A 15,723-nucleotide genomic window follows, 5' to 3' on the forward strand; every position below is an offset into this window, starting at 1 on the left:
CCCCTACAGTTGCAATACCCGGGAGAGATTAAGGGGAGGAGTCGGGTTTCGTTTCACTTTTAAACCGGTTAAAAATACAAGTAAATAATACAATTTCCCTCAAACTGACAAGCTAAACCAACATATCTGATTATTACAGGGGTCAGGGCTCATTAATAATTGATTTCTGGGCAGAGAGCAGTCAGAAAGACGAGACAAGAATCACGGCTGGTCAGCTCAAGCATGGTCTCCACTGAGCTACCAACGAGCGAATTTATTCTTATTTAAGACCTTTTAAAACGGCGATTGCACGCAATCTACCCGTTAGAACACACCAAGAGCTAAATTCAAATGTTTCTGAACTGTTTAAAGTAATAACATGATAAATTCGCGGCCGCCAACTACCCGCGAGCTCGCGATGTATTTCTCTGAACACTTGAAGTCCACATAGAGAATTTACAGCCTTTCACATTAAAACACTGCAGCGAAACGACACAAAACAATTAGAAGAATATATTATACACATGAAAATGAGTGTTTATATGTGCTTGTGAGATTTTCTCTGTCAGACTGAGCTGAACGTCATCGATTGCTCGGCGCTGCATAACATGGTTAAGTCATTAATATATATTTTTTAAGAGCTTCTTAAAATACAATTTTACTCCGAAGGCACACACTACCCCCATTAGAACACAACAAAAGCAAAATCCAGGGTTTTTTGAGCCGTGTATGTGTGCAAAATGCAATATTTGACATCGCAAAGGAAAAAAAAGTCACATGACAACCGCGTTTCGGGGCGAGATCGGACAAATAAATACACATTTCATTCACACTGACTAGCTAAACCAACATATGTTATTATTATCGGGTCAGATCTCATTAATAAATTATGTCTCTGGCCAAAGAACTGAGAGAAAGACGAGAGAGAAATGAGCGCTTTATCAGCAGCCCATTTGACAGCGTGATACAGCTTATGAATACTGGAAGGAAAAAAAGTCACGACAGCCTTTTAAATTAAAACAGTGCAGCGAATCAACACAAAACAATTAGAAGAATATATTATAGAGATCAAAATGAGTGCTTGTGTGATCTTTTTGTCTTAGGTGAAAATAACATCCATCTCTCCAGCTTCAGAACTGGCCGCGAGCTCGCGATGTATTTCTCTGAACACTTGAAGTCCACATAGAGGATTTACAGCCTTTCACCATACATGCCAACCCTCCCTAATTTTCCGGGAGACTCCCGAATTTCAAAGCCCCTCCCGAAAATCTCCCGGACCGACCTTTCTCCCGAATTTCTCCCGATTTCCACCCGGACAACAATATTGCTACACCATCCGTCACTGGGCGCCGTTTTAGACCAAACGCTTGCGCTCCCATGGCGTCTGTCGTTGCTATGCAACCAAACTGCGCTCTCCATGATGACGACGAAGAAGTATCAGCAAAGGATTAATTGATTTCTAGCCTCACCTCGGCTCGCATTAGCTTTACTACTAGATATATTTCTGGAGATGAGAAGGAAAAACCCACCTGGAAAAAGTAGCGCACCACGTTGCTTCCGTTAGGAGCGTGCTCACCACGGCCCCGCACCTACGGTTGAAATAACGACCTTGAGCGCGAAAAAGATGCGATATGTGAACGGCCCCTAGAAGCAGACGTCTGAAATGAAAGGCAAGAACAGCTATTTATTTAGCTTTAGACTGTTACATGAAAATTTAAAAATGAAATGTCATAATTATAATGTTTTGAGAGTGTACTTAAGTAATTGTTGCATTAGGCTATGAATTAATAAATGTTTATTGATAAGATCTAGCTATTTCATATCTCTTCATTTACAGTAGCTAACAAATTAGGGTCTAGCCTCCTGAGGAGAGGCCTTAAGGAATTGAATTTGTCAAATAAATGAATTACATTTTTCTTTGCGTTTGTGTATGTGATATTATATATGACGACACACAACCCCCGGTGTGTGTACGGTGTACGGTCAGATTTTTCCAAGAATTGTGGAAATGTCTTTTTTTTTTTTTTTTATAGTTTGAGCGGGTCGCATGTAAACTTCTGGTTCAACCAATGGCATGAGTTTTGGGGCGGGACTATGTGTTTAACTGACCAGTGACAGATAGGGGGTGTGTTTGGGGAAACCATTTTGAAAACAGTCATTATTTTTGCAGTTTTTATTTGGTGGTGCCATGACCCAGGCGAAGGCTGGACATTTCCTTAATTATGTCTGACCTCATCTGAAAGTCTGAATCACAAACTCACACAGTACAGATCAGCATAATTTACACCATCAAGAAGCAGAATCACTTTTGTTGGATTTGACTTTATCCACGTAAAGCCTGACATATGAAATGATACTCAGAAAATCAGTTTTTTGAACCTGAACTGTTGAATGAACCTTTAGACAAAATATTGCATATGTGTTTTCTGTTGAGTATCATATTTGCTCCATCAAAGTATCATAAGATATGTACTGATTTGGTGCTTTGCAGGCAAGAAAACAGCATGAGATGGGAATGACATGAAGGTCAGTAAATGATGATAAAATGTTCATTTTGGCCGAACTATTCCTTTAATGAATGACTAACATAAAACCAAGCGACAAAGCTTTCTGGACTGTTTATGCTGGACTAAACAAGCATTATAAAAGGTTGCATGTGTGACTCAGTAGAGCTGGAACAAGATGATTCTGTCTTCCTGTTTCATCGAGTGCCTTGACAAGACCGGTTCGCATCTGAGTCACACCTGAATCATGCTAAAAACCTCCAGGATCTGCTTCGCCAGGCCTTATGCGGGATGAGTGCCTATTATCAGCCAATAGAGGGTGAGATCAGGGGATTTTTCTCTTCTGGGGAGCTGCTTCATCAGAAAAACCTTGTGGGAAACAGCTGATTGCATGTGAAAGAAAGAGCTCTAACAAGAGAGTTGCTGGATCGTTCTTGTGAATTGACCGATTTCTGATGGTATAGCCATCATTCTGTCTTCCTTTTGAAGATTGTGTCTTTTAATCTCCTGGAAGGAGTTTATTATTCATGTTGATGTTCCGGTGTATCACTAATCACAGTCTGTCCTGCTAATTAATTCAGAAACATGCTAATTGGCAGCATTGGATCACCTTCATCCTCTGCCAATAGGGGGCGCTGCACTTCAAACTGATTTTAAACTATTTCTGGTCCGAATTTTATACTGTAAATATTAATATGACAACGCCAGTTAATCTACTGAACTATATTTTTCTTGCATATGCATTCAGTCAATGCTCTAATAAATCACATTTTGCAAAGTTTAGTGTTTAATGTTTGGAAAAGCCAAATCCATTAACTCAATGTGTAATACAGTCAATTAAAACGTAATTCTAATGTAATTTCTCAACAATTTTTTTTTTATTATTTATTGAGCTGCACTTTAAACAGTCTTAAATTATTTCTGTTCCCACGTATATAGTTTAAAAGTGAGATAAACTATTATATAACTAATTTCAATTTAACTATTTCAAAATCTGCGAAGTGGAATGCATTGCATTATTATCTTATGGCAACTAAGGGTGCATAAATGAGGAAGGAACTGTTTTTAGGTAAACTGTCCCTTTAAATGACTTTTTCAAGTTTTGTCTTTTTCCCACCAGTGTGTTTTTAAAGCACAAATGTCTGAAAGCGTTCAACAAAAACACTGCTGAGACTTTCCAACGCATTAAACTGCTTTAAACCATTGCATGCCCTCTGATTAAAAGCACGTTTAACCATTTAAGACCCATTTTTCCACGCGTGGAGCTCCAGGCGCTCTTCTCTTTTTTTCCCTCTGCTCGAGCTGTCGTCATGAGCTCTAAGTGATGGGTTGTCCCATCTGAGTCCAGTCCACTTCAGTCCATCAGAACTCTGCAGAAACTCTCGGTGTCTTCAGTCTGGAGTTTGAGAGCCGCTCGCAATGCTCCGCAGGTCCGTGCAACTTTCTCCAGCACACCGTTCCTCATGAACCGCGTCCAGGAGGAAAGTTTCCAGTGTACTTCCACAAGAAAACTCTCGTGCATTGGCTCTCACCGCCACAGCTATGGATTATATATATCTAATCATGTACTGTACGATAAACCTCTTATTTATGGACTATAGACATGCTGCAAAATCTCATGGTAAGAGAAGCTGGTTTATATGAGCTGATCTTTGTTTGTGTGTGTTTGAAATGTAAATACTTAGAAAGAAAGAACGGGTTAAAAAAATGAACTCAAGTTCAAGTCGTCAACCTTGTGTTTCTAACTGCAGATATACTGAGTGCATGCGATTGTTTGCATTCTTCATAAGTCTTTTTCACAACTTTATAAATTCAAAAAACAGTATATTTAAATATTATAAATAGTAATTATAGACTTTTGTGCATGCATATACAATTTTATTTGTTCTTATATAACGTTAAGATTGTAATGCACTCTTCTGTTCTATTTGTTCTTCTTAGGGAGTCCCTCCGGTAAACTGAGTGAATTCGGTCTGATAGTCCCGTTCAGCACTGACGCGCGCGGCCGGTTCGTTTCTCACGTGCTTTCCGCGAGAGCGTCACCGACCGGCAGGAAACGGGTCCCGCGCGACGCCCCCGTTACGCCTCACACGGCCCTGAACGCGCAACAGCTGTTCTTCAACGTCACAGTGTTTGGAAAAGAGCTGCACTTGCGCCTGAGGGCCAACAGGAGACTCGTGGCCCCTGGAGCTTTTGTTCAGTGGCAGGAGGATTTTGAGGAACAGGCCAAAGAGCGGATCCTGGGAGACTGCGTGTTTACCGGGGATGTAACGGATGTGCCGAGGGCCTCGGTGGCCATCAGTAACTGTGATGGACTGGTGAGTAACAGCTCACACTGGCTGTGTCTCAAAACCCAGTGAGATGTCATCATAAGTGTGTGCAGCTTTGTCAAAAAATGGGGCATACTACAGAGTCTTGCAAAAAAGATCAATAGACCGATATCACCATAATTCCCCAGTTTAAATGTTATGTTTAAATATGCAAATCATGCATTATAAATTAAATATGCACTATTTTGCATGCATTTCCAGAACAACAAATGAGAACACTGGATAAAGCCTGGTTGAACATTTTTGTTTTATTTTGCACATATATTCTATAGTTAAATATGTTTACAGAGGTGATCTTGGATTTCTATTTTATCACTCCATAAATCAGAAAATACTGTGAATAGCCAGGATAAATACATCTTCAACCTTGTTTTTATAAGTAAAATGATATATAAACAAACCCCACAGTAAAGACCTTCAGAATAAAGTTTTGGTCTATGGAAGTGCCGCTGAAGTGGAGAAAAAAACTTTGATTTGTATTGTTATTGAAATCTACGGACGCAAATAGATAAATGCATTCAAATAAACACTTAAAAGAGCATTTTAGTTGTTTTCTTTCCACTAGTCTGAAACAACACATTATGGAAAAAGCCAAACAGTCTAATATCTCAAAATTAACCACTGCATGAAAAAAAAAGTTTGACTATAGTGTCTTGCCTTCATTTTTGGCCATTATCAAAGTAGCATAAAAGTTTATTTTTGGGAATCGTAGTTGTTCTGCGCACATAGAGTTTTTGTGCATGTACTGCATAGAAAGGCTCTAAATTCGGACAGTGTTTTGGGGCATCAAATGCTTCAAAAGTGCTACTCATATTGCATGAAGATGCCAGGATTGCAGCTCACCAGGTTTTGGGATTTTAACATTCATTATAATGACTCAAACTGTTGTATAAATCTGAGTCTACTGATTATTCGCTGCCCTCGGGACATGTTCAACTGTCATATGGCTGTAGTTTCCAGTCTTTCCAGCTCTTACGTAAGATTCACATGCCCCCCCCCCCCCCAGCTCTGACTATACTTTCACTTTCCTGGCTTGTCAAACTAATAAAGTCTGTCTCTCCCTTGTCCTTATCCGAGGGTCACAGTACACAAATCTACCCAAAGTATGACAGGATTCATTAATTTGGCAGCTGAAAGAAAATCAGCAACAGTCAACATCCTATCTTAACAAGAACAAGAAGAGTTACGCCTTGTTTTGTTCTCTTATGAAGACTTGCTGTCTTGAGGTTTTGTTTAGGTCACAGATTCAAACCATCCCAAATCTCCCCAAACACGCATGGATTCAGTTGACCCTTCTGACCCTGTAAACCTGAGTAAGTACACCCTTACTAAACGAAGACTACAGGTCTCGCAAACTCACAGTTATGTGATGCGTCTCTATGTATTGAGGCTCGTCTACCACGAAAAAAAAAATTGCGAGATGTAAACTGAGGATTCAGAGAAAAAGTCAGAATTGCTAAATATAAACTCAAAATTTTGGAGGAAAAAGTCAAAACTGCGAGATGTAAACTAAGAATTTTGGAGAGAAAAAATCGTATAATAATACGAAAAATAAAATTATGCATTTAGCAGACGCTTTTATCCAAAGCGACTTACAGTGCATTCATGCTATCAATTTTTACCTATCATTGTGAGATATAAACTCAGAATTCTGGAGAAAAAGTCAGAATTCCAATAAGTAAACTCAGAATTCCAAAAAAAAGCCAGAACTGCAAAATGTAAACTCAGAATTCTAGAGAGAGAAAAAATCTGAATTGTGAGATACAAACTCAGAATTCAGAGTAAAAGAAGGCAAAATTCCAAGATTTCTGGAGAGAGGAAAAACTCAGAATTGCAAGTTATAAACTCAGAATTTTTAATAAAAAAGTCAGAATTCCAAGATGTAAACTCAGAATTCCAAAAAAACATCAGAATTCTGGAGAAAAAAAATCTGAATTGCGAGACATAAACTCAGAGTTCAGAGTAAAAACGATCAGAACTCCAAGATATAAACTCAGAATTCTGAGTAAAAAAGTCAGAATTCCAAAATGTAAACTCGAAATTCCAAATGTAAAGTCAGAATTGAGAGAAAAATGGCAGAAATCCATTATGTAAACTGAGAATTCTTGAGTAAAAAAGATGGAAATGCTCAGAATTCAGAGAATTAATTAATTAAAAATAGTTTTTTTTTTTTTATTCTGGGGGAAAAGAAAATCAGAATTGAGATGTCAACCTTAAATTCTGATAAAACTGTGAAACAAAAAGTCTCAATTAGCTTTTTATATTTTCATACCAAGGCATAAATAAACTTCCATATGTATATGAATGTGCATTGTTGTTGTGACTGCTCGACACACGCTCAGCACTTCTGTGACAGGACGTCTGTGTTGTTGTCTCCACTGTTATTAGTTTAATCAAAGAGCTTTAGGAGGCAGCCAAAATTGCTTTGCTTTTTCAGTGCAACTCAATACTCTCCTCAGCAGTGATTTCCGCGAGGGGCAGCATAGAGCGGCTCTGTTCCTCCAGCACGTTTGCGCACACAATGAGGTCATTCATTACGGCCACATTGATCACTCGCTTAGGTAATCACTGTCAGGGCCGCGCGGACAATGCCACGCTGTCTCCTGCGCCGCTGTCCCCGACAGAACCGATACTGCGCTGAGAACCCAGACAACAGCCATTCTGTGCTGTTCAAGAAAATATCGTTTAGGGATGGGAAAATGAAAGTGACAGACTCCAGCTGAAGCAGAAGTGTTTATTTGTGCAGCATTAATGCAGCTATTAGCAGCCAGCAAATGCATTCACAGTTTAAGATGTGCATGCTTGAGATATTCAAGATATTCAAGATTGACAGTCAGTTTAACTTGTTAATCACATATAGAGTGTAGCTGCTTTAAGAAGCATGACAATCCATTAAGAATAACAGGATTGAAGCGTTTGTGATAATGAAATTGAGCATGATGTACTACAGTATTTTAACACTATACTGTGCATAGTATGGACAATCTCTGTGTGCATACAATAGAATACCTGCAAAACTATATTTGTCTTTGTGCATATGCAACAGTAAGAAATGTATCCCATAATGCGCTTGACTTGACCTTTTACATTAAGCATAATTAATGAACTGGAAGTTGCATTACAAATGGTGGTGATCTTTATTATATTTTATACCATATAGATTTGCAGACATTTTTTCAGCAACTATTTTTAATGAAATAAATGCAATCTACTTTCAGAATCAAACAAGCATGTAATGAGGTCATGTGACAACAATGTAGAATACAATTTTTTAAAATGCACATATTTCATACACATATGCAGTATACAGTACACTTTTATTTCATTCTGAAACTATCACAGCATCAGTAAAGTTTGGAACTCAGATTTGTTACATTGATTAACAGTGTGGCGATATTTACTATTTTCATCCTGTAGGGGCTCAATTACATTCAAATCTAAACATTCGTCTGCTCCAGTTGCTGCAAATCATGTTTCTACTGATGAGAAACCCTACAAAATGAGAGTTTTCTCATACTTTATTGAACCTTAAACCCTCGGAGACCCACTGTGGAAAGATTGCAGCAATTTAAGTGACTGAAAGCAAACAGTTGTTTACTAAACTCAGCATCTTGTACTAGGAAACGTGTTGTTTTGGCACGCAACATGCTCACTGCATACTGACACCATTGCTTCAAGGATGATATATAATTATGGTCTCATTAAGCAGCAGTGAAGGCAATGTCAAGCTGTTTGTGAGTTGCGCTTGCATTGAGACACCTATACAGCAGGTAAACAAACCACCCATGCACCACAGTAATGAAGACTTAAGGACAGAAGCACTTCTGATGAATATGTGAACAGACAACATTTATTGTGGCACTGAATCTCTGAAGCATACCAGACATGATTATGAAAGCTGAACAGACTCTTGTATGAGGTGGTCCAAATGTCTTTCTGAAGTCTTTCTCACACATCTCGTGTCTGCAGCATGCAGCACTGCAAGTAGAGTTTTGGTGCTGAGGCTATTCATACAGCGGACCTGCGGAAAACCATAGAAAATATGATAGCTAAGCAAACTTGATGAAGCAACATAAAATAATGCATTATTTTGTTCGTAACAGACCTCAAGGTGGCGATAGAGTTTCCTTCAAATGTGTGTGCTATTCAAACAGGTTAACTAACTTTAACTAACCTGCTCAGTAAGATTCTCTTCTGTTGCATCAATATGACCGTAATTGAGCTGAAAGAGAAAACGGCTTAAAATGCATGCTAATAGCGACAAAACTTGAGAATGTGATGTGTGCTTTTGTTGCTTGATGACTTGCAGTGACACGTTTCAGAATGCAACAACACATAATCAAGCTAGATGCATATACATTTTACATGCTTTTCTGAATATTGTAGGCCTTACATTGCAAAAGCAAGATGCATGAAAATGCCTCCGATTAAAGAATATCGGCTCCACTTGGAATTGCAAACATAAAATCTGGTTGTTTCTGATGATTTTTGAATGGATGATCGTTCTATGGCTCATGTGTGAGATGGTCCAAACTTCTCTCTGAAGTCTGTCACACACGATGCATATTTTTTTATTTCAGACCATGCATGTAAAGTTTTTGTGCTGAGGCTATTCGTACTGTGTGCAAAAATTGTGAAGGCCAATTTACAGAATGACACATTTCAGAATGCACTGACACAAAATCGATGTCGCAAAGCTAGATGCATTTATATTTCACATTCTTTTCTGTATGTTTTAGGCCTTTTGTTGCAAACACAAAATGCATGAAATACTTCTGAATAAAGAATAATGTCACACCTAATGTTGCAAACTTAAAATCTGGTTGTTTCTGAAAACTTCACTGCGTGACATATTCACAAGCCGGTATCGATCAGCTTGGTTGCTCTTATCCACAGTCTGTCAAACTCAACCTCATACAGGATCCTGTACAGATGACCACTGTACTGTATATTGATGGAGTGCATCGACTGACACAAACAGCCCCCACATTAAAGCTCTTATGCAACGCAGAGGATGCTATTTGAGGGTTTGCTTGCTTTATCTGCCTCCATCCAGCGGGTTATCAGACACACGGTCACTGAAGGAGGTCCATGTGCTTCTAAACTCGTCCTGCAGAAATGCACAGACAGCTGCTCTCAGCATGGGCAGAGATAACTGTAATCGCTGCCTTAATGTGGTGCATTTAAAAGCACATCCTCAAGGATTTATGAATAGTAGGGTGTCCCCTTCAAGCCTATGAGGTCATTGGTGTGGCATGGATCAGTCAGGAGAGGAAGCACGCCTGTCACGGTAAAGATAGATCAGCTGCTGAGCATGTGATTGAGAGCGTGCCAACATCAACACCGGCACGTCTTGGCTTGCAAGGTCTGCGTGCGGAAGAGCGTCCTCCACCCTATGCACAGCAGGCTGCAGATTCATACAGTTCACTGAATAAATCAACATGCATGCAGACAGTAATGAATGCTCTACCTGATGCACAGAGCGTGCACGATTTAAAAGTTTTGCTGTGCATGTGTGAAAGCGCTCTTTAAACCCAATGTGACTGCTGTCAGTTGAGCCGTCAGCTGAATCTCTGGACTATTTCCATCTAACTTTAGCTTGTCTCCATGCAAACCCACAGCAAATCCAGTTAAGGGTATGCATGGTGATATGGAATGCTGTGAAAGCATTTCTGTTCTATCTCTGCATCCAAGATCTTTGCGGTTGCTAGATTCAGTCGGACCTCCCTGAATTCATGGGAAAACTGGACGTGCCGTCACTAGCTTGCACTTATGTTTACACGGTTCTCACAGAAGTGAGATGTCTTGTTTTTAAGATTCAGCCCTGACAAGAAGGAGCCAGTTATCTCTCTCTCTCTCTCTCTCTATATATATATATATATAGAGAGAGAGAGAGAGAGAGAGAGAGACACACATCAGTTATTTATTTATTACAATAAAAGCCCTGTAAAGAATATACCTTTTTATTTTCATGTAGTCATTTGAACAACCAAACAGTAAACATGCTTGTGTGTTGTGAACCTAAGCAATGCAGTAACAAATAACTCCTATAATGGACCGATTCAAAAGAATTGTTTGCACGCGGGTGCCACTGTTTAAATCTTGATGAGTGTGTGTTGTACTGAATGTAGATGGAGGAGTGATGACATAAGGTCTAATTTGGTAAATGTATGTACTGTATGTGCGCTGGAAACTGGAGTATTAAGTGTATCAAGAAGCGGCTATTTGTGTTTGCATAAAGACCAGGGTGTCAAAGTCAGTTCCTGGAGGCCGGAGCCCTGCTCCAGCAACACACACCATGTAGTTTTCAAAAAAGCCTGAAGGACTTGATTGGCTGGATTAAATGTGTTTAAGTAGGGTTGAATCTGAACTCTGTGTTTGACACCGGCGGCATGTGACCTGCTAGGAAAACTGATGCACATGATTTATTATGTTTCCATGTCAGACCCCAATGGAGTAATTATAAAAATAGTTCTGTCATCATTTATTCTCCTTGATGTGGTCGGTCATACGGGTTTCGAACGCCATGAGTGTGAGTAAATGATGACAGAAGACCAGAGCACGGTGTGAAGGCTGATATTACACTTAATACGAAGCCTGTGTACTGTAGAGAGCGCAGTGCTGATGTGTAGCTACTCCTGATGTGTTGACCGATGCGATTATAAAAGATGAAGTCGTGGTGTGACAGCTTTACGTTTGTCTGTCAGCGTTTGCTGCATTCTGCATTAATTAGTGTGAATCTCTCTGTGTGATGTACGACATGTTCTCCTCTGGATGCCGGATCGTAATATTCATAATATTCAACATAATAGGTTCATGCTGGATTAAAATATAGTACTGGCCAAATATTGTCATATCCTAACAAACCATGCGTCAATGGAACGCTTATTTATTCAGCTATTTTAGATGATGTTAAATCTCAATTTTGAGAAATTTAGCTTTATGACTGGGTTTGTGGTCCTGGGTCACATATATCAGTTTCCATGTCAATAAAAACATTAATAAAAGCTCTTCTGGTCACCAAGGTTGCATTTACTTGATCAGAAATACAGTAAAAATAGTTAAATATTATTACCATTTAAAACAGCTGTTTTCTATATAAATATATATTAAATTGTAATTTATTTCTGTGATGCTCCGCTGTATTTTCAGCATCATTCCTCCAGTCTGTAGTGTCACATTATCTTCAGAAATCATGATAAAATCATGATTTACTGCTCAAGAAACATTATCAGTGTTGAACACAGTCGTGCTTCACAATATTTTTGTGGAAAATGTGATGCATTTTATTTTTCATGATACACAGATTAATAGAAAGTTAGATCTTTTGTTTCATTATACTGTCACTTTTGATCAATTTAATGCATCCTTGCTGAATAAAAATAGTAATATCTTTTAAAAGATAGAAATGTCAGTAGAAAACGTATTATTGGTCCAAATGCTTGTCTCTCAGAATTGTTTACTTCAAACAGAAGGCCGAGATCCTGACTACAAATTATAGGTTGACAAACAATCTCCCTCAAATTGCTTGTTTTGCTGTGCTGTGACAATAACGAAAGACTTGGGGTTTTTCTCACCACTGGACGCTTGCCTTTTCTTTGTCTTTTTGTTTGTTGAGCAGTTTTTAGAAAAACCCACTGTATTCTACAGTATTGCATCTTCTTCTTCAGTAAGTCACATCACTGAGAAACAGATTCAGATGGTTGGTTTTACAGTCTCAATCCCCTAGATATAGTGTTTGGTCTATGAATAACAAGTCTTGTGCATTTGTTTCACAGTAATTGCATTGCTTTTTTAATTGTGCTTCCAAGATATTCCTTGGGTTTGTTTTAGACTAATTATTAAGTTTCTGCAATGAATTCAGGTGAAAACACTTTACTTACACGCTCCATTCAAACTTTATATCACAGATAATTTCGGTCTTGGATGTGCATCTATTTCTGGTTGTTGTAAACATTATACTTTTTAAGAAACTCAAAAAATCTCCCTTTGACTTACAGTGACCGAATTCTTTCAGAATGCGACAGTGATGATGCAATATTTGAATCCTCGATTCCAATTGGTCTGTTTTATTACATTAATTTGCATACTGAATTGCTATTGGTTGATTAATTTCTACTCCAATTTGACCATGTTTAGCTGTTTGAACACTTTTAGACATCGAGTGTCGTTGAGAAGAAGCTCCTAGGAGCATTTCATTCCTAAATTTACACAAAACCTGCTGTTTGCAATCAGATATTTCTGGAAATGCAAATCTAAGGTGTCTTTACACGGCTGCTCTGTCCAAGCTCAAAATTCAGTGTAAAGGTGCAATGCCACATCAAAGCCAGACTAAATTAAGCCTGCTCTGATCCACCTCAGCTCTTAATATCAAAGTATACAGTTGTAATTGTGGAAATACAGCAATAAACATTCACTGTAAAGACACCTAAATACTACTTCAGAAGCACTTCTGTGCCACCTTTGCAGTGTAAACTAAAGCCATCTATACACAGCCAAGTTAAGACTGCTTTGTGCCTTCTCAAAATTCAGTTTAAAGGTGCAATGCCGCAGAAAACTGACTAATTTAAGCCGGCTCAGACCCACTTTAGCCCCTAGTGTGAAATTATACAGTTGCAATTACTGAAAAAATGCATTTATGCTACTTCTGAACAGCATTAAACAGTATAAATGTCACTTCAGAAGTGCTTCTGTGTCACCTATTTTGCACTTGTTTATTTAGTTTTTTTTAAATGTACTATATAACCTGTAAATGCATGTCCATGTGCCTGAAGACTGACCGTCAGAGTTGAATCTGTTTCGTCCAAGCGTGTTATTTTTGCTCATGTGTGATTCTTCTAGCTTGCGTGTGTGAAATGCTCGCGGCCGTATGGGGCTGGACGCAGAGTCTCGCTACATTATAAATATCCACCTTCAAAGACAGTGGAACTGATATGTGGAATTTAGTGTATATTCGTGCTTAAAGAGGCGTCGGGTTTGCTTTTTCACTCATATTTTCGAGAGAGGGACTGGAAAATGATAGACAGGCGGTGTTCTCACAATCTCAACTCGAACTTGTGGGTCTCTGCATGCTTTAACTAGATATTTTCATGTTCTGAAGTAAATTTAAGTGATGTTTGTTCATGCAAAACCTGCTGGCGTGATGCTACTGTGGTTTTCAGGACACTTACTGGTGTGTTTTAGGCGATAGTTTACTGTCTGGTGTGAAAAGACTCTTTTTGTGGGAATCAAAGATTACAATGATTAAAAATAATGACTGGTTGGGCTTTGTGTTTCCTGGCCTACATTATGGCCCTTTGTGTTCCAGGTGAAAGTGTTTCCTTCGGCCTTTGTTCAGGTAAGAGCGCTAGCTCCATGAGATTGGTTACAGGCAAGCGTTTTTTTTCCATTTTGACCCCCTTCGTTCTCTGCTGATGGAAAGTTTATATACAAATATATCAAGTTTGAGGTCAGAGGTAGGAGGAGTTTGTGCTGTTGGTCAATCCATCATGGTCTGGATCGCTCAAAGTGTATTTATAGCATTCCTGCCCAAAAAGCTTGCGGATGCTTTTCTGGATGATGTTTCTTGGCCTTTTTTGGCCACATTCAGTTTGAAAGAACAGATTGATGGTATCTTAAACTCGTGCTGAACTCCTTCTGTACTCGAGTTGACCGAAGTCGTTTTTTTGTCACTGGTGTCGCTGTCTGTTGGTTTCGGTTTGGTTCGATTCATTTAATGATTTCGATTTTCTGATGGTCTGTGTTTGTCTGATGGCTCTCTGTGTGGTTTCAGGCCGGCTTGATTCGCACTGATGATGAAGAGTTCTTCATCGAGCCGCTGGAGAAAGGTCAGCAGAAGGTGGAGGTCAAAGGTCGCGTCCATGTTGTCTACCGAAGGTCGGCCATCAAAAGGGACAAGGATCAGAGGCGAGATGACCTTCACAATGAAGGTGAGCAGAGGTTATGAATTTATTTCCTGATTGTGATTTCATGCAAAATATAAAAAAAGCTGCTGAGCTTGAGCTGCTGGTTTGGAGACATAAACATAAACTGAGGTTATCTAGTAAATTTTAATTGTTTAACTTGATTTACTAAAATAACTAAAACTGAAATAAAAAACATTAAAATATAAAGACAAAAAACACAGCAAAATTATTGCAAGCTTATCTAAAATTAAATTAAATTGGAAAAAATAAAAATAAAAACTATTTCAGCTAAAATAATAATAATAATAATAATAATAATAATAATTAACTAAATGAGTTAAACTTGATGTACTAAAAAAGTAAAACCAAACAAAAAAGTGGTAAAACACACAAAAGCTAATACAAAATATGAATAAAAACTATTAATGTTTTTTTTAAAATAGGACTGAAATAACTAAAGCTAAAACTGAAATAATTTTTTTTTATAAAATGCTATATAGGCATTTTTGAAAAAATAAATAATACTAATAAAAATGGCAGAAACCAAAATTAAATAACTAAAACTTTTAAATTAAATGGAAAATATAAAAATAAATTAAAGATATAATTAAAACTATAATTTGTATTGGGTAAAATGTTCACTTTTTAATGCATTTCTTTAAATAATAAAACGGGTTTCTTCTGTTTCTTAGCACTTCCCTCGTTCTGAAATGCAAAATGCATGCTGTTTTACACTTTAAATGTTTCTCATCTACATTCATTATGCTGTCTCATGTGTCCTGTGATCTGGGACGCTTCAGCCACAGCTAAAGCAAAGCAGAAATCCTTGTTTTATAATGAGTGTTTATTGTTTCGTAAGACTTCAGACAGACACATTTCTTTTTGCAGCTCAAGCTGTTGCCGTTGACTGACATGTCTTCAGTCGTGACTCATATAAAGAGGAAGGCCAGGCTGAATGTGTCTTATTTGTCAGATTCAGCAGATATTTTTTGATGCAGTCTGCAT

The 15,723-nt window shown here is 38.3% G+C and overlaps 1 protein-coding gene across 1 annotated transcript in view; it reads left to right on the plus strand.

Moving 5' to 3' along the window:
- Nucleotides 1-3,734: 3,734 nt before the first annotated feature.
- Nucleotides 3,735-15,723, plus strand: part of LOC132121172 (A disintegrin and metalloproteinase with thrombospondin motifs 14-like) — a 50,616-nt gene continuing 38,627 nt past the window's right edge. The window contains exons 1-3 of the mRNA XM_059530356.1: nucleotides 3,735-4,104; nucleotides 4,425-4,801; nucleotides 14,586-14,742. Of these exons, the coding sequence (XP_059386339.1) occupies nucleotides 4,026-4,104; nucleotides 4,425-4,801; nucleotides 14,586-14,742 (613 nt within the window). The 5' untranslated portion in view covers nucleotides 3,735-4,025. The remainder of the gene's footprint in view (nucleotides 4,105-4,424; nucleotides 4,802-14,585; nucleotides 14,743-15,723) is intronic.

The sequence above is a fragment of the Carassius carassius genome, chromosome 39 (assembly GCF_963082965.1).
Source record: "Carassius carassius chromosome 39, fCarCar2.1, whole genome shotgun sequence".
In the NCBI taxonomy this organism is placed as follows: domain Eukaryota; kingdom Metazoa; phylum Chordata; class Actinopteri; order Cypriniformes; family Cyprinidae; genus Carassius; species Carassius carassius.